Genomic DNA, 20,330 nt, shown 5'->3' with positions numbered 1-20,330 from the left:
GCATATTTTAATTCATATTTATCGCGAGTACGCGCGCGTTAGATAGTTATGGCGAGATTAAATTAGAAAGTTTACCCGTTTCAAGGGGGAGAAACTGTCCCTGGTGAAGAGGAAGACGCAAATTAAAAGGAACGGAGATACTATACCGATTAAGTTAATGCATGGCGTAACCACATCTTGCTATACCTTCTGAATATTCAAAAAAATTCTCGAGCCACTCCAAACTAAAAATGTTAAGTAACCGAGTAACTTTACTAACTCACAATTAGTTCAGCATTTCTAACTAGGTAGCTTAAAGTCTGAAATGCCAGGTATAATATTTTCGAAGAATTTTTTGTGAGTTTACGAACCATTAAAAGTACCAGTGATACTTAAATATTACTAAGTTCAGTTATTATTCAAAGGTTGATCAGTATTTAATCTCGTCGACTAAAAGTAACTACTACCAGACACAAGAAAGTCTTCACGCGATTTTTCTATTGTTTGTTTAACAGAGAAAAAACACCATGAATATTGTCCCTGTGCGGGAGATTAATAAATTGCGTTAAAAAATTGAAGTACGTCGTCGAGAAATAAAATCATCCGAGCTCGCCAGCCCTTCATTATTCCGATCAGCGTAAATTTGACTTCATGGGGTCAAATCTACAGCCTTTATGGATCGAAAGCTGGTACACTAACCGCAATTAGCCAGGCTGCCATCGATTTTATCGGTGCGTTTAAAGCAAAACGCGAGTAGTAATCACGTTCACATGCACGATCTATTCGACGATGGTCCTCGTCTACGCTCGTCGTGTAGAACATGCTTCAGCCTCATTTTTATTCTACCTTCTCCATTAAGCAACATTAAACGCGAAACAGTGTTTGTCTTTCGATATTAAATCCCTTTTAAAGGAATAAATTAACTCTTACCATGTTTAAATATTTCAAATAACTCTTATCGTTCCATCCCTGGAATGATAATTTTATTTGAATAACAAAAGTTATCGATCATTGTTCAAATAATTTACGACCCGAAACACGAGTACGTATCTTCGAACAAGTCGCGCGCAACGTTACACATCGTTGAGTTATGATTATTAAAATACGCCCCGTATGATATTATGTTTACGATAAATATGGCCCGTGGCGATGGGTATTCATTATCGCCGTACACGATACGCTCGTGCTTTCAACGAGGAATCAATTAACGAACGAATCGGACCACGATGTTTAAAGACCGTTCGAAATACGAAAGGGAGAGAGGAGGAGAAGAGGGGGTGTGGAGGGTATAGGAAATTAACGCCCATTGAGCGAGCCAACCTCTCGTCGTTCTCCGAGATTATTCTTAAACAGAAACACGGTCGAACGAACACTGAAAAATTTCTCGATCCATCGAGTGCGCTCTCGCGATTCGTTTGAGTTCTTTGTGACTGCTTTTGGATGTTAATTAACGGGGAAATTCGGGAGTTTCGTTTCTTCAGTTAGAGTTTCGGGAGGGTTCGCTCGTGCTAATCGAAACGTCACGCGAGTGGAAATTTCCGCCGGCGAAAAAGAGGAAAATGGAACCGAACCGGCGCCATTCAAAGCCCGTCGGGCTTGTGGAAAATGAAAATTATCATTTCGATGATCCATGTTACCTGTGATCTTTTGTTTCTTCTGTGGTTACGTGAGAGATGCGATGAAAAAAATATTCCAAGCTTGTGTTTCAGCCCTTTCGAATAGACAGTAATTAGTAGACTCCGAACTTTATCCATTTACGATGTAAAATAATATGATAAATACATGCTAAACAAAAGGTGTGCGCGTACGATATATTCAAAATACAATACATTACGTATATTTTTTGTTTGTTTTCCATATTGTTGCGCATAAAATCTACAGTCTGCTAATTAATATACTTTCCCTGATTTCTCGATACATTAAACGCGAATATTAAGCAAGATATTAAGATTGAAAGCGCAACGAAACATCTAAACCCCTCCTACAATAATTTCGTTTGGCAAGAGTTGGCCAATGTTTTCCGACGAAAAAGAAAAGCGCCAGCAAAAGTTAACATCATCGTTAATGAAGATTCTTCAATCCCTTCGTAGCAGAGCGCTGGGATAGATAAAAAGAGAGCAAGATAAAAGGGAATTATCCTCGAGAGAATGGACCGGCAGAAAAATCGAGTTCAATAACGGAATAAGAATTCGCAATAACGCTAAGACTACAGTAATTAATTGCCCTCCCCGGTCGATTGAGCCGCATTATTCGACCGTGGCCGAGGTAACTTTTTTACAACTGACGTCGCCCCTCGAGGTCCATCATCTTCTTTTTCAATTAATCCCCCCAAGATCCGCCTGGAGGATCCGACAACCGACCAGACGGATTGCTAGTTTTCCTATCGGTCCCAGGAGCGACCAGTTCTCGTCAAACTCTCCAATTCAAGGCCTTTCATTGGCCAAATAAATCCCCTCTGTGCTCCAAACCCGAGGAATATAGTGAACCAGATCTCCCGAGCTTGTGATCTCCAGGCTTCATCAAATATAATGGGTGTTTAATATAGGAGGACTGAAACGTTGAGCTCTCGAATAAATAGTGGGAATTTTTGGTGTTTAAGAAATAATAGCTCGCGAAGCTTACGATATATTCAACATGGACACGTTAATTTTTATGGAAATGTGGTGGATATTCTGTCAAAGTATCATCATTAAACCTATTAACGGATTCAGCAGAGTAATTCGAATCACGTTTTCAGGTTACTTCCTTCAAACGGATCTCAAGACCAACAGTAAAACAGCTCGTTTGCAGCTTCGCTGTTAACCGTTACCCTTTTATTGGACCGATGTAAGCAAATAACGTTTCTTAAGAGCGGTCTTTCCACGTTTAAAGCAGTCATTGGATTTTTATGGAACGCTTAAAGCAGATACGTCTACACCTAGCGTTTCGAATACACTGAATGACATTCCTTTTACGAGCCATGCTACCATATCGCTCCTCCCCTATACAACAAACTACCCAGAAAATCCTCCAAGGCTAGATTTCACTTATTTGTATATTCCAACATTCGACTTGTGATCATCGATCATTTTTGGTAACGCTCCAAATTGAAAGGGAAATATTAGTTTCGATCTTAAACGTCTCGTTGGTAATTAAGATTAATTGAGAATCAGAAGCTTCGGACTTGTATCCAGTTCCGGAACTGTTAATTGGAAACTACCAGTTAGAAACACGTGTATAAATTCTTGGTTAGAAATCGCACAACCGGAGTCTCTGTATTTAATATCGAGCTTCTCGGAGCTTCTGGCCTGTGCGCGAGATGAGAAACTCTCGTTTAATTCGTACTCCTTCAATTAGCCGGTGGAATACATAGAATGCACAAATGCGAGCACGTTTCTTGGTATGCTTGAAATAAATATCGTATCATATTTCAAACGAACACGGTTTGATTTAAAGAATAATTCGAGCATTAATTTTGGTTTTATCCAGTGTACGATATCTGTGAGTAATTCCTTTAAATTAATTTTATTCGTCACTTGTCAATCGAATACCCTTTTCCCCAATCCCTGATTGTATTTCACTGGACCCACACGCATTCTGCGCGACTGGCCAGTGTTCAATTACAACAAACACAAAGCCAGACAATCCTCGGTGCGGAAGATGCGAATTTCGGATATGTCGCTTGGAAGACGATCCCAGAACTCGAATCCGAAACCCTCTCGTGCTGGGATAAGGCAATAAACCGCGGTAACGTCGCGCGCCTACGAGGCCTTTGGCTTGTCGCAGCTTGTCGAAAGTGCGACAAAAAGATTTTATTGGGAAATTGATCGGTGTACGAATACATTCTACACCCACCGTATATTCTCTGAAAGTAGTTGTTTGATCCTTTTCAACTGTATCGCAAGCTCGAAATGTTAACGGGCAGGAAAAGGGGTAACGCAAACGTCCTGGTGTAACCAATGGCGAAATATCAGATTCTGTCTGTACAGCACGGTTCATTGCTCCCCGGAGAAATCGGCGTGGCTCTTTATCCGCGAAACGCATCGAGTTTCTATTAGTTTCGTCCGATCGAGTTAGAGAACTTCCGACGAGACTCGTTTCCTACCGACGCGAATGAGAAATGAAGTCGGTCATCGACTCGTGGGGTCATCATTAGCTTCTTGCGCCGATCGATCGATCTCTCCCTCCTCGCCAGCAAGGAAAAAGGGGAACGAAGGGGGATACTTCGGCCCGAAGGGGATGGTCGCTGAGCAAAGTACGGTTTCTTGTCTTCGAATTACCCTTTCCCTCCGACGAGAACCGATAACGATTGCCACGACGAGCTGGAATTCGCCCATCTCGCCTGATAAGACGATTGCATCGGTAATTGTCAGGGGGGGAAATGCAAAAAGTGTGATTGGTGGCGCTGTTGGTCGCGATAGAATCATGTTCGATTATTTAATTTACAGGTACGTGGAATTCTTTTTACTCTCGCGTTGTACTATTTTGGTATACGTACAATAGTGACAGAGTTATGTTAAGTGTGATTCAAAATTCGTTTTCATTAATCTTTAATTTCTTACATTACGTTCCTTTAGATGTCTGCTGGAGCCCACTGGTTCTCCTCTTACAACTCGGTTACCTCGGGATCGTTGAGCCCGTACTGTAAATGTGTAATTAAACGACCTTGGAGGAAACGAGAGTGCATAAAGTGCGATAGAAGACAGAATAAATATGTCCATGTCTCTCAAGTATTTTTAGTACCCTCCAATTACCGAATATTCATTTAAACCTGCCCAAATGCCACGTCCATTAACAATTCCAACGAAGGAACATATTGCCTGACTCTATTTTTGGTACTGAATATTGAGTTACAATAATCTGTAATTAAATATGGAAACTCGAGCACGAATTCTGTCCGAGTAACTATTTATGGAATCTTGGAATGACAATGTCTCGATAATTTAAAATTCAATTCGGAGCGTAACTAGAAATTTCGCGAAAAATGAATTTGGACCGGAATATTGAAATTCTGAAACGTAATTTTGGCTGCTAAAGGAGAACGTGTAGCTCGTGCTCTTGCGAAGACACGGATATGAGTGTAAAATGTAAAGAATTTCTATTAACCATTTCCTCGAGAAAGAATTCCAGCCGTATCTCACCTGTCAACTTTGTACAATTTTGTACTGTGCCCCAATTTATCTTTCCAAGAGGCATATTTGGAGCAAGGAATGAAACGTATATTGTACTGATCGTGGTAATACAATTTTTACATTTTTTTAGTTAATGTTTAATCAACCAAACGAGGGTTAAATCGATTCGTGTAAACTATTCCACGTAAACGAAACATTTTATTCGATTGTAGAGTTTCATTCGTTAGCTCTTTGACTGCGAAGGGTTTCAAATAAAAATCGAAAGGTTAGAAGTTCGTTGCAAATATACAATTACGGGAAAATGGTCTTCTAAGTTTTCAATTTTTATTTCGGAAACTAAACGTCGTAAAAAATCTCCTAAAAGTTTTTAATTTCTATCTTTCAAACTAAACTTATTTTTCATCCAAATTTTGTATTTACAGCAGACCTCCAAACCCTCCTAATTCCTTCCAATGGAAACATTTCAATATGGCACGACGAGAGATCTATGGATCGATCCTGCCAATGTAATATCCCATTCTAAAATGGAGACATCCTATTCCCAATCGAATCGACATCGTAGCATTCCCACTCGTATCGATATCACGTCGGAAGAAGAATCGTTGGTAACCCATTTGCGCGTTACTCTGAAAAAGGCGTACAGCGACGAAAAAGCTTGCCCTACCAACGAATTGATTATCCGCGTTCGGACTGCAACGTGTATCAGGGCATCTGTCCAGTTCCGTTTTTACGTTCCCAGCCCATTTATTACTCGTGATCGACTGAATACCGCGTACAACCGCGCATCGCGGCGAACCGCCCAATTAGAATTATTATGTGGTGCGACGCAACATTTATTTCAATAAAAATACGGATGGAAACCGCCGTCCCATTTTTCGACGCGTGCCGTTTTTCTCTAATCGAAATCCCGCGTGATTAGCGAACACGGATTGAAAATTGACCAAAATTCAAACGAAATTTCCAGTCAAAGGAAAACTCGGATTCAACAACCGTGTACGTGTATTTTCGCAAAATGGCATAGTTCAAGACTTTCCACAGAAGTTTCTCGTCGATTCCATTTACGCGAGCGAATTAAATGGACCAGTCCGGGTGAAATTTGATCAGATGGTACATACTACTGCAAGAAAATTATTCCAACCAAGCATTGCCAGTAACGCAACAAAAGTAGTTCGAATATATTCTACGCAACAATTTCAACGAAAAATCATTCACGCAATTATTCCTAAATTATTGCCAATATTTCCACAATGTTTGCGTCATTACACCATCTGACATTCTGAAAGCTGTAATACGACAGATATAAAGCGCGTCTCCTGCCACTGGGTATATCGCGAAGGCTAAGCATCACCGATATTGCCCCCTTTGGCGAGACGCGCGACATCCACGGAATAAGGAAACTGTCCTCGCGGGTCTGCGAACTGGGAACGGGACGTTTATTACCTCAAAACGTCACCCGTAGGTCGCTTATTTCGCGTCCTCTGTTTATTTACTTATTTAGACTCATTTTTCCAGGCCGCCTGAGAGGGGTAGCGGAGGCGGGGGCTGTCGCCGCGGCGAAAATGAAATGGGGGAACGAAAAAAAAAATAGGAAAGAACGACGGGAAAAGGGGCTCGGGGTCCTACTACCGTCGCCATCGGAGCGCGAGGTTTATTGCCGTGGAAACGGGAAAAAGGGAATGCTGACGCCGGAGACAGAGAGCTTCGAGGATGGAGAAAAGCTGGCGCGAGATAGCAGCGAACGCTTTTTCATGGAATTGAAAGACACTCTACGAAATGTCCACGTTCAACCTGGGAGAAGAGTAATGGCGCAAGGGCCATTTTTGACGAATTGTAGGGACACGGAAACAGTCGTGGTGGAAACTGTGGTTTTAGGCGCAGTTTTATATGCGAATAGTGATCCCATGGATGGTATTTGTGGCACTTAACGATGGACCATTTTTTTGTGAGTGTCGCGATGGATAGTTGCTGTGTATTTCACCTTATATTTCCTATTTTTATGGAAGATAAAAAATGTTGCAGTTTGGCCAAACGGGGAGGTTCCAGCGCGAACGTGTTAAAAGATGTGCCCATTTTCAGAAGGTATCGATAAAGTTCGGTTCGGACGAGAGTTGGCTTTGTGCTGTGTTATCTAAACTTTGAAATTAGTGTTATCAGTTCAACGTCCGAAGTTGGTAGCGAGTCATAGCTGCGGGGGGAGGGGAGGGGGGAGGGTACAAGGAATGGGCCAATCAGATTGCCGAACCAGAGTTCTGGGCTCGTATCTTTCGGCCACCGCTGCCCTAACCAACCGAGCCATTCGGGCTGTCGAGAGATTCGTTCTTTCAGAGTCGATAAATTCACCCCCAATCTAAGAAGTTCACCTGCAAAGCCACAGACCATCTGCGAACACTTGGAATTCTACGAACTGACTGTAAAGATATCAATAATACCAACTAAAATTAATGAAATAAATCAAAATAAATCAAAATAAATTTTTAAATATTGTATCTCCGTTAATATTCCAACCTCTGCTTTAATGCCAAGCAGTACGGTAAACAATAAACAGAGCGCAACGTGGATACCAATTTTTTTAAACCACGAAGGCGGTTTCCCCATTAAAGCGTAACGATCACTGTGTTTCACGCTCTTCCCCGCAAAAGGAACGCATATATAGTAAACGACTTCCGCGAACTTTAGCGCAACGTTACATCGCGGAAACAAAAGAGAACTAGCCGCAATTCCGGAGGGAAATTTTCGCAAACACAAGTTTCTGAAATCGTTTCGACGTACCAGCCCGAGGAAATATTGTCCATTTCCGTCGACGCTACACGAATATCCTGATTCATATTTTGTTGCGCTAAACGATTTAAACGTTCTATTTTTGCGCTTTCGAGTTCCGCGTTTATTTGAAAATTCGTTCGGAAAACGTCGAAGACGTGTCGGCCGAACGGTGTTTGGGTTCGCGAAATCGAAGAGGAACGACGGCAACGGTAATTTGTGTAAAAAGAAAAAAGGAGATGGCAATAAATTAAATGTAATTACGGAAGCTGGCTGTAAGTTTCTTTCATTGTTTCATATCTCACGAGCTTACCCTTTCACGGCTGACTCTCAACTTTCCTCGAATACCGAGCTTTCTCCGTAACACGAGAGCACACATACATTTTCTTACACAATTACGTTCGTTCTCCAACGTAACCGTAACTTAGACTACACTGTACCAAGAGCTCTTTAGATTAAATATTTCCGTAGAAAAAAAAGCGCTTGGAATATATTTTCTCAAGATCGCCGGACCAAAAATGTAAGAAAATACCGAAGAGCTTAACGCCTTTGCTAATTTAAGCTTTTCATCTATATTCGTCTAAACGGTTGTTTCGTACGAAATATTGTGAGATGGTATTCTATCTTTATCGAAGATTAATCTAATTATTCGCCGAGGAATAAAGCGAATCTTGTTCATTACAATTTAGAATCATCGTTCATTAGTTATATTTCGGTTCAATCCAATTCCGAGAACCCAAATGTCGGTCTAAAAATTTCATCCAGAAACACGTGAATCACATTTGGGAGTTAATTATGGAAAGTGTAGCCTAACTTTAGGAGCGTATTTTCATTTGGAACATCGTGTTTCGAGCTTCAGTTCGCAATTTAAATAAACAAAAATATTTACATATGACAGTAATCGAACATTCGCGTAGTCCGAACGTTATTCGTGGTATTCAATTACTACCTCTGAAATAAAATACTGAAATATTCGAAGTTTATCAAGAACCAAAAAATATTCAAAAAAGGCCTTTTTTCAGTCTCTAGAGTGGCGTTACCCCTTAAAACGATTCGTATACTCAAATATTCTAAAATTTATCCATAGTACTCGACCATCCAGAAAATATTCAAATCCGGTCCCTTTTGAATACTCAATTTTCGACTTCAGAATTAATTCCAAATGTTGAAATGAAAACTGTTACTTATCTAAGTAAATTCATGGAAAGATACTGTTTCGGTAGCACCGATTAGTATAATTGCCTCTCCATTGGGAATCCAATTTTTACGTCTCAAACCACTCGCAATTATTCTACTCAATGAATCGAATGGAGTATGATTCCAGGTAGGGGAGAATAAATTCAGATGCCGATGGTATCTGAAAACATCGGAGTCCCATCGTTGATTGTAATCGTATCAATTGAATAGCGGCATTGGCAATATTTTTTTTCTTGGCGAATTATTTATCTTCGGATAGCAAACGTACGCGGGAGCGGCCGAACAACGGGATCGTTTGCCGCTGGTTCGATCGTTACGGAATTGATTGTATACCGATGGACTATTCCTTTGTCCAGAAGCGAGCTGTGTAGCTGCCCGTGGTGTACAATATCAAATGAATCCGCTACAACGCTTTTGCGTTGCCTAAAAATAAAACAAAAAGCGAAGCGCAACGCTAACGACGCCTCGCTCTTTATGGAGGTTTTACTTAGCGCTGTGTCGCCTCGCTTCCGAACACCGTAGCGTCGATGGGATTCGTGAAAATGGGATTTTACGGGACAGGCTTACCCTTGTAGTAGGAAAAAAGAAATATACATGTCAAATTGAGTAACCTCCTCCTTTTCGAAGTCGGTTAAAAATGATTATTCGAAAGGGACCAGCTTCGATTATTTTGTGGATAGGTGGCTACTTGCGAATAAATTCTGAATATTTTCAACTTTAACAGAATTTCGAACAGTCTTTGGAAGACGTGTATTTATATTTGTTTTAGAGTTTGAAATTCGCCAAACCAAAACTCAGTTAGAGGCACGAATTTCTCGATTGGACTGTTTTTATTTCACAGACGTAGAGTACAGGTACAAAGATTGAATCGACGGGTGGAATTAATATGTCAGTTTCCACGCTCGACAAAACGCGATAACCGAATTGATTCGGAGTACGTAGGTGGTGCGCGAATCAGCCAATCAGAAGGCATATATGCTATTTGTGGACTATGTACAAGCTTGGAAATCGACGGTGCATTGTGTATGAACTGTGCAAACTGTGTACACTTGCCTTAAGTTCGACCTACGCTCCCCCTTTGATTCGCTACGGCCAAAGCTGCACGCAATGTCGAATTGGGGAGACGCGTATGCCCCGAACAAACGTTACCATACTAAATGCGTCAAAGTATTAAGTTTATGCCTTAACGTGCGGTATATACGACACAATAGGCAGTCTTTAGTAAGATTAATAGGTATTTCTGCAATACGTGCCATACGTGCACCCGGCGTATCGCCTCGCGGCGTCCATTAATCAACGTTAAATCGTAAATAGACCCAAACAAACCGAGACGATGCGTTAAACAATTGAATAGAGACATTAATCACGCGCACAGTTTTACGATCGAAGCAAATTATTGTAATGCACCGTCATCAACTGCTCGTACGTCTTCCGTTCGATGGAATATTTCCTGAAACCTTTTTCGATTCGAATCCGTATTGGTTATCCAATTTTTGGTATTCGATATTCTGTGCTCCAGGCAATCTAATGTACTCGAGGCATTCGATACTGAAGATATTGGAGCGCGTGGGAACTATGGGTTCTCGGTACTTAAAGTATGTAATACTTAGATACTTGGAACTCGGAATACTACGAGTACTTGGAATTCGGGACATTCTATACTCGCGCACTAGAAAAAAAAATCATATTCACACCGTCTAGATGCAGACACGAGGAGGTTAAGGTCGAATAACTCCCCCGACCATAATGCCTCGTGATTACACCTGACGAAGAACGCGAAACGGTGTCATCGACCAAACTCAATTTAAATTCTCCAGGAACGATCTATTCCATTATTCACCCGTGCCGTTCATAACGCGAAACGCGCATAAAGAATCGTACAGCACCCGTAGGCACGAACGCCGCTAAATGGATCTTTCTAAAGGAACAGCGATTATTTGCGCGTTACCTTCGTGCCTTCTAAACATGAATCCGAATCCACCCTTCCTCATCAATCTTGAAAGAGAGATTTCGCGAGGATAGTTTTTCCACCCCCATCCCCGCCCCCAGGGATCAGAAAATCCCTATCTAGATCACGCCTTCGAATGACGAATAAAAAATGAATCACTGATCGTGCATTACTCGTTGAATGAAAGTTAGAATTTAAACTGTGAAGTACGATGATTTTATTCGCCATTTATTTTACGAATAGAATTTTACCCATCTCTAGCACTAACTATAGATTCTCATGGCCTCGCATAAGAAAAGGCTCTGTGAGTTACGCAAAAGAAAAAATCTAATACAGGGCGAAAATAAAATATAAAAAAAACGCGGGAAGTATATAGGAATACGAAATAGAATGAAATAAATTAAAATGAAGAAGTGAAACGTTGAGGGATACGGAATTGTATTATTATCGTGACTGACATGGAAATTATAATCTTTTCAAGCTCTGACAGGGAAGAATTTCCATCTTGCAGTATGAAATTTGGTTTAAATGCTAACGGTGGATAAAGAGCAATTAATACAATTCCAAAGCCGACACGCAACATCGTGCAGATGCAAATTCTCTGCATTCGTATCAACGCGAATCGATACGATTTCTCATGGTGCCAGAACGACTCGTAAACACGAAAGTCTGGTTGTCGTATTTATCCTTCAGAGAAAAATTCTTCGCGTTTTCTAAAATTCCTACCTCCTGCCAGAGGCATTGGCATCCGATAAAAATACACGTGAAGCAAGTAACTTTTAAAACACACAATTCGAAGGGGGGCGACTTTAGTCAATCATTATTGTTGGATATCGTTTAGGTTAATCTGTACCTCCTGTACTGTACCATCTAATCTTCACTACTTTAGGTTAGTTAGTAGTTTTATCTTCGTGGGATAAGTAAATATCTTTAAGTTTCAAACCTAGTCATCCGTCCATACACCAACTAAGCATCCGACACTTGTACCCTTACTCGCTAACTCCGAATAACACGCCCGACTCTTTAACATCCTACGATTCTCATTGGTCCTTCCCATTATTTCCACCACCCTTCTGAATCCAAAAACACAAACCTTTAAAAGGCACACCAAAACTGCTCTCGCGAGCTTTTTCGTAACATAATACAACAGAAGTAGGAACGTAGCGGTAATCTAGTTTCTAAGTACCGAATTGTATTAGAAACCGAACTTGAAATAAATCGGAATCTAACATTATTTGTGTTGCTATACGACAAAAATACACAAAAATTATAAGAGTGATTCCCTAATTCCAACTCTTAAATCTCCACCCTTCGTCTCGTCCAAACCTAATAATCCCCCTTTCGAATTCCCATTTACCAGTTAATCAAGATCCTTCTCGACGCTCCAGCGTGGTCCTTCGAAATGGAGCGTGGCACATATATAAAATTCCCTGCAAGTCGACTGGTTCCGACGCTGTCGTAGCATCTTTGTCGCGCGGCTTCGATCCGTTCTCACGAGAGATTTTATCGGCAGCATCGATGGAACCCTTCTCGAGTGCATTTGCGAACCGATGATTGCTTCACGGCGGTATCATGTTCGACGTGGAACACTCCCGTCGAACCCTCTCCAACCCTCTCACGTCGAAGGGACAGAAAATAAGCAAGGGTAAAGAATCGTGGCGTGTTGTCTTTTTGTTTTTCTCGCGAGAAGGAAAACGAGGAAGGCGAGCAGAGAGAGAGAGAGAAAGAGAGAGAGAGAGAAAGAGAGACAGGAGCTAGGAAAACCTCCGAGCAAACAAGAAGGCGGAACGAACGAAATTCGTTCGTTTGGCGGAAGGCACGTCTCGCCTTTCGCACTTGAAAATACATAATTCACCTCTGTTTGCCGCGGGACTAAATCGATCGATCGTTAATCCGTTTTCTTCCCCCGCCTATTGTTCCCTCCAAGAATTACGCCCGACGAAATTCACCGTCCAGAACCGCGAAGAGGGTTGGAGAGGGAATTAACGCTGACGCCCGACGATTTCGTGTTTTGTCGTGCATTTTAACCCTCGACTGGCAACGTTGCGCCCAGAACTCGTAAATTCCAAGGCTTTTCGATAAAGCTTGTTCTTCCCAGTGAAAACGAGCATTGTTCCGCGATGGCGAACGCGAGTTGGCTTATCTGAGACGAGGAAGCGAGGCAGTCGCGTTGAATATAATTCTTTTGTGGAAATTTAACAGAGCGGGGGACAATGAATTCTTCCTTGGCACTTGTGATTCGATTGTGTGTAACCAGAGCCACTTAAACTTTAGAGGAAGAGGGAGATATCATCGGAGGAAGACTCTTTGGAGGTAGGAATTTTTGAAAAAGTCTTGATATAAGTGTACAATATGTACGATACGTACAATATGGACCTTACGTCATCACCTCGAAATCGTGAAATAAGGGGTAGCTAAGGACCTGACTACGAAGCAAGGATGGCGATGCTTTCTGGCAAGAGATCTGTATGAAACAGCGCACCTCTTGACCCAATGCCGTGACACTCAGTCTCATATGCAAAACTTCAAACGGCAACATTCCTGGCATACACTTCTCGTATGTGATCATTTCAACACCCAGCTCGCTTCAGGGACAAAATATGTTACAATCGTTAAGAGCGAGTGTCACTTTTAATATACACACAGACCTTTTTTTTTTTTTTAAAAATAAATAAATCTTGAAAATTTAATGCCACGATCCTTTATGTCAGTTAGTAATCATTTCTGACAATTAGCTTCAATTTAGAATATTCAGATCAACTCTCGGATCAACTACCCTTGAATCGCGTATAAGTAATAAAATTTCAGAAAAAAAACTCCCATCAGTAACGTTCCCACTAAAGTATTCGCAAAGCAGCAACGCAGCGGCAGCTTTCTTTGCTCACGTTTCGAAACGTCCGAGGACCAGACATCTCGCAAACATCTTTAGACTCGTTTCGCGACGTCCTCGAGAAAAGGTTAGGATGCTAGCGCAGGATTGACGGACAGAAAGGTACACAAAGGCCCGAAATACGCGAGAACCAAGCCGGAGTGTGGCAGGCGCGTTTAACTTTCAGCGAACGAATGGCGAGCGTATGGTCGAGGCGATAAACAATAGCTAGGGTGATTTAAACCGCTCGCGCTTGTACGCGGTCCTGTGCGCCCCGAAACGAGCAAAGCGGCGTATTGCGTCGCGTTAATGTTAATGGCAAACGGCCGTGCAGGGTTGCCACTCCCTTTGCGACATCTCGGAGGTACCATTCGCTAATAGCCAGAAAGCAATTAATATCACGGTCAGTTACTGCCCTTTAGACGCCACGGATGCGTACTGAGCTGGTTAGCGACCGGTAGCTTCCATCCTGGAAACATTTCCGACCTACGATGGTCACCATGTCGCACAGAGTTCGTCAAGTCGATTATTTCGCAGGGACCGACAACGTTTACCTGACCTCGATTTAATTATTATTTTTCAAACGTTATGCGGGACCGGCTCTTCGAGATATGTCTTAACAATTTTTATTTCTTCTCGATAGTTTGTTATTTTTTTATTTTACACGGACATCAGGCTGACCCTTATTTTAACGATCTTTCGAATCTATGTAACGCATCACCTAAATATCTTGCAAATACATAAGAAAATATTCCTGTAAAATTTAATTCAACTCGCTCGATTTAATTAATTACGAATTTTCTCGCGTCTTCGGGATATATTTTCAATAACAGAACGTTCGATTAGTACACCGTCCCGGCGATAAAACGTACGCGTAACGAATGCTCGGATAGAGAAGCTTTTTCACTGCATATTCAGTTTTTCCAGCTCAATGTATTTCCCAAGCAATTTATAACTCGCAACGAAACACCGTGTATTCAGAAATAATATACTACCGTCTCGGATGTGTGTAAAAGGATATGGAGGAATGCATACAATATGGAAATATCCTCGCATTGTAAGCGAAGAAATTCCCAACGAAATGAAGTTTAAAGGTAGTGATTTCATACTTATGGACGACGCCGTGGGCGCAGTTTCGTATTGCGAGCGTGCTGGAATTTTATTTTTCGTCGTCGTAGAGGGCGAGAGGAAAAAAGCCCGCAAAAATTGTCGAGCCAACCTCCGGTTTTCCTATTTTTTTTTTTCTCTCTCGGTTCTTCCCGATACACTCATTCCGCCCGTTTCTAAGCGCGATTCTATAATCAAGCACGTTTTCTGTAACGCGGTTTCACGGTCTGGTACTTTGCGCGTTGTATTCGAGCTTTTAACGACGTCGCGATGCCGGAATGACTCCTTTTTGCGCCACTCTGAATAATACTGATCAACGGCAAACTACGTTAAGCCTAAATTTTGGACGTTCGATATTTTGAAAAATTATTTCTAAAATGTAGACCTAACATAATTCGTAAATCAATTGTAACGTGAATTCAATTCTTCCTAGCTCTGTTCTTTTATTTTTCAAAAATGATCCAACGCATTCTTTCCTCTTACCAAAGCTACCCAAACGATGTACTTCGAATGACTCCACCCGGTATAACGAAACTAATCTCGCCCATCCGTGGAATAACGACGAAAAAGCGTGGAAATTTGTCACGTAATCGACGATATGAGAGACGATGCCCGTGATTGCGTGGGAGGCGCGTATTTTTTTATTCGGTGACAAATGGCGCGTATTAATGAGTAAACCGGGAGAGATATCGATCGATCGCGGTCGTCATCGATAAGCAGTGCCTCGGTGTGATAAAATCCTGTACGAAAATGCGAGCGATTTCGGGACGAATGCAAACACTTTTCCGGTACACAACTATTTGTGCTTTCCATCTCTCTTTCCCTCTCGCAGCTGGGAAATCTCTCTCTTTCTCGCACGCACGCGTTCGCGTATTCAAAATAATTTCGAAAATTTACTAATGCATTCCGACGACTCTGTCAATAACGATTCATTCGCCAATCGGATGAAACGGTCCGCAAATATGCGGCCGTTAATTAAGTTTCGATTAGGATGGATACGGTGGTGCGTTCGTTATAAAAATGTTACCGATTGGGAATTCCGCGATGACGAATGGCTCGATAATGGACGTGGAAATAAATCCAGGGGACGGAATTAGTAGGTTAATCAACAGTTGTACGAGAAGATGACTACTCTAGGGGATGGTCGATATTTTGCGTGTTGTACATGTTTTTTTCGAAGACGGTTTACTTAGGCTAGGATATTAACACGTTAATATTTCTACACCTATCCAAACCTATTTTCTTTGACGTTTTAAAATAAATAAATATTAAAATAAATTCTTTTACATCCCCGAGTGAAAAATCCTCGATGCCGTCTAACTGTCTCATTGCAGACCGATAAAAACCCAATAAAATCGATACGAATGCGTTCCGCGACTATACTTATTGTACTTAAATGCTCGCACTAATAATCATCTGGAACGGGATGTAACGACGATAATATCTCCGTTCGATGTAAATTATTAATGAATGGATTGCATATGCAGCAGCAGTAAGTGCAACGTGTTACTAATGTATCATTTCTGCATCGGGAACGTATATGCTAATTATTTTCTCTCGTTATCCGCTTTTACTTCCAATTCGATGAGCTGAAAACTGTGAGACACGAGCACAAATGAATATTACATGTGACTCGGTCTTCAAATTTACCTGATTCGTTCCGCGTATGACAAAGTTATGTCCTTCCGTGATAGTATTTTGGACAATACAGATATTTGTTCTAGTGGCGTTACACTTTCTTATAAATTATACATTTATTATAAAACTGAGATGGCCAATTTGAATGAAAACAGGCTCGTATGATTTATATTTATCTCCATTGAATACATCCACGGAACAACTACCTTAAACGAATGCAGTCGACTTACCTTGAAAGGCAGCTTCGAAGGTGGTCTTCTCCTCGACGGGGTTCTGCCCCAGCACCAAGACGACCGCCAAATAAGCGAGGATCACGAGAAACCGGCAAACACGAAGTTCGGCCATCGTCCTGCGATGTACATGCACCCGCTTGCCACGAGACAGTGTTCACTTTCGCATTTCACAGTCGAACCGAACTTGTCCCGATCGAGGGATCGATTGGCTCAGGGCAGAGGACCCCTCGAACGTCGAACGCGCACTGAATCCGACACTTGCCCCTTTTCGAAACGATTCTGCAAAATGAATACGCGTGGAAACACTAACGTCTCACGTGAAACACTTGTTCTCTTCTGCGGACAACGCGAAGCCACTCGGGTCAAGTGCCCCGAAACACGACCGAAACTCCGATGAAACGAAATACGGGCTGGGGTGTCGTGTCAAGGTGAACGTATCGAGTACTGCACGACAGCAAAAAGTGGACGCTTGTCCACCAGTTGGAGAACATGCGGAAAATGTTGGCTCGGAGTGATCGTTGGGGTAAGAATTTTGATCGTTACTCCGATCGTTAGTTCGATGCTTTTTTTTTGTTATGACTGCTATGAATTTACTTGTTTATTTTTTCTGTTCGTGTAGCTCGATGTTAGTATCAGACACACTAAACAATCTTTAAAAAGTGTGATTTTAAATGAACCCTACCTATGATACGGAACAGAACGATATTGTCATTATAAAGCATTCAAATTCTGTAGTTTCTATTCCTTTCAAACGTTTCACAAAATATGCTTTATTAATAATAATGTAACGTGACTTTCAATCTTTCTAAAAGAATCACCTACTAGAAGCACCTATATTTGGACCTATTTATACTACCGTTTGCTTTTTTCTGATACCTGTGTTATACAGTAACCGATTCTTCGACCAAAAACCTTATCCTCCGTATCCTACAGTGCGCCCTCCAACGCGATTTTTACCGTGACTAACCGTACGAGCACAGACGAGCATGGTCGCGTTCCTTTTATTCGTTCCTTCGTTGGATTCTCTCCAGAGAGCCTTTTTGACATTCGCTGCAGTTATAAACGTTCAGTCGACGTGTAATGAGACCCTTACGATATTTACCGTTCCTGTTACCCGTCGGCGAATGATCGGTCTCTATTTGCCCGACGATATCCGATGCAAATTCACTCGACACGGTATGCATAACAATATATCGGTATGCATATTTCACCGCCCGGCTCGATTCAAAGAGAGAGATACACGCTTTCGCGAAAAATGAAAATTCGGGGGGGGGGGTGGAAAAAAACCGAAACGCGGATACGAGACGCCGGTGTAACTCCATTGGCGCTCGTAAGGCGATTGTATATATCGTGGCTCGATTATTTAGGTATAGAGATACGAATTGGTGGAGAGAAGTAAATTAATTGCGATTTAAACTAGTTTATACATTCTTTTTAAATACGAGACGAGGCGGTACTCTACTACTTATATGTTTTAAATTGACTCTTAAATTGACTTTGACAAGAACACTTAATTCTCAGAGAAAATAAGATTCAAATATTATTTATAATATAATATAATATAATCTTTGCTAAAATTTTCCCTATTCTCGTTCTGTACAACCACCTATCAAAACCCCAGTCTCCCCAAATAAAGCGTTGTAGCGAAACGGAAGCTCAGCTACATCTGTTCCACGTTCTCGTGTTCTAAGAATTGTTTTCCCAGCGAAATAGAGATAGGCAAAAGGAAAAAAAAAAACCGAAGAAACGCGAACGCCCAGAGGGTGAACGTGACGTCGGTTGTTTCACTTACAGCGAGCGTTGTAATTTAAACGGTGCCGTGTTTCCAAGAAATCCGCGAGTCGCGTATTAACTCGGCGCACAAAAACAATCACTGTGGCGAGGGCCCGAGGATCGCGATTCGAGGAAAAGGAGCGACTACTATTTACATCCAACCGGGAATCCTTGACACGACACGGTGACTCGAACTCGCGTATCACCTCTACGCGACTGGTGAATACACTCTCTGCCTTCGTTAATCTTTCCCGAGGTCGATGACCATAATCGAGCCCGGTTCGAGTCGATGTTACGACGCACAAATCGAATAATGAACTCCAGCAACGAAATTGACCGCTGGACACGAGCTGAGCATTAGGGCGACTCGAAAATACGCTAGGCGATCGACCTTAAACACAGTTGTAGAATTTCAGGAATTAAATACAAATAGGAGTTTGAATGAGAAATTTGATCGTTAGACAACAATTTTAGAATTGGAGTGTTTATGAGATCTATCAGAGTTGTTAGCAATTCGACTGTGGTTATATTCAATGTAATAATATAAAATGAAATAGATTTGAAGAAATTTCTGATGCAGTTGTAATAGCTTAGACTTGGAGTGTTTTTGAATGTATCAGAGTTATCAGAATCATGTTCGCGAAACCAAAAAGATCAAATTCGACGCAGCGAACGTTATGCAACAACGTAAAACGAAACAGTTTCTGAAATACATCTAAAATGTATTCGACTTGTATCGACTGTTCTGTGATAACGTAAAATAAATTTCCAAAGATATATCACAAAACCACACGAAAAGGAGTTGTTCGTTCAAACTATTATATATTTCCATTGAATATTCCTCTGCCGATATGAACTAAAATAATTTCCAAAGAAACCCGCGTATACAAGTTTTAATTCTACAACTCTGACTGGCTGTAGTTAAGGGTTGAAAAAGCACGCGCGATAATTAGACCTCCGTAATAATCTAATAACAATTTTAATACCGTCGATTTACCGTAATTGACCTAACCAATCCCGGAATGTTGAAAACTATCTACAATATCGCGTAGGGGAGGAAAGGAAGGCAGAAGAGAACGTACGCGAATGGAAAGGAAAAAAGCGACGATTTACCCTCTGCGTGACGAGCGATAACACTTTGTTTAGTTCGTACCTGTTGGTTAATCGTCACGTTTGGTGTTCGAGAGAAAACTGCTACGTACGGTGGGTCGAATAGGAGTTTAGCACACACGCGAACCCGAGCGAGTAAAGGAGCTCCGCAACAGCCGTCGACGCCGGCCGGTGTCTCCAATCGAACTGCGGGGGTTGGTCGACGGTGGCGCCGCCGAGGGACGCTCGAGCGTCGCCGTGCGGCATGCGTCATAACGCCACCGCCTTCGATCGGCCGCCATTTTTTTTTTCACCGTGTTACTAACCCCTTGAAAACATTCCACCCCTGTTTCCCGATCGCAGCTCAGGACCGTCTTCTACCTGGAAAAATCGGTTTCCACCGGAAATTTGTAGATTTTATTTCGAACGAAATATACAAATTCTGGATTCATTGGGGAGAAGAATAAATTAGTATCGTAGACGCCATTTTGGAATACCGATGAATTTGAATTTGATCGAGTAATTTTTTAATGAGTATCGACGATATGATAGTGATGAATAAATTCGTATCGAGTTAAGAAGGTATTTTAGTCATTTGAAAAATGAAAAAATCTATGTTTTATCTATGT

General features: G+C 41.6%; 1 protein-coding gene and 1 long non-coding RNA gene across 3 annotated transcripts in view; one reads left to right on the top strand and one right to left on the bottom strand.

Moving 5' to 3' along the window:
- Window positions 1-19,906, bottom strand: part of LOC128893437 (pikachurin-like) — a 160,233-nt gene extending 140,327 nt beyond the window's left edge. Inside the window, exons 1-2 of one of the 2 annotated variants that reach the window (XM_054154354.1) lie at window positions 19,766-19,906; window positions 16,837-17,118 (exon numbers count right to left, since the gene is read on the bottom strand). In XM_054154354.1, the coding sequence (XP_054010329.1) occupies window positions 16,837-16,951 (115 nt within the window). In that variant the 5' untranslated portion in view covers window positions 16,952-17,118; window positions 19,766-19,906. Of the gene's footprint in view, window positions 1-16,836; window positions 17,119-19,725 lie in introns of both variants that reach the window. The other variant, XM_054154355.1, reaches the window with a different exon arrangement.
- LOC128893457 (uncharacterized) lies at window positions 1,811-6,992 on the top strand. The gene is made up of 3 exons (XR_008461336.1): window positions 1,811-2,642; window positions 2,717-2,805; window positions 6,603-6,992. It is a non-coding gene; the product is annotated as an uncharacterized LOC128893457 (long non-coding RNA).
- Window positions 19,907-20,330: the final 424 nt, after the last annotated feature.

This window comes from Hylaeus anthracinus, unplaced genomic scaffold, assembly GCF_026225885.1.
Source record: "Hylaeus anthracinus isolate JK02 unplaced genomic scaffold, UHH_iyHylAnth1.0_haploid 3, whole genome shotgun sequence".
Taxonomy (NCBI): Eukaryota; Metazoa; Arthropoda; class Insecta; order Hymenoptera; family Colletidae; genus Hylaeus; species Hylaeus anthracinus.
This window is presented reverse-complemented; position numbering and strand designations above follow the sequence as displayed.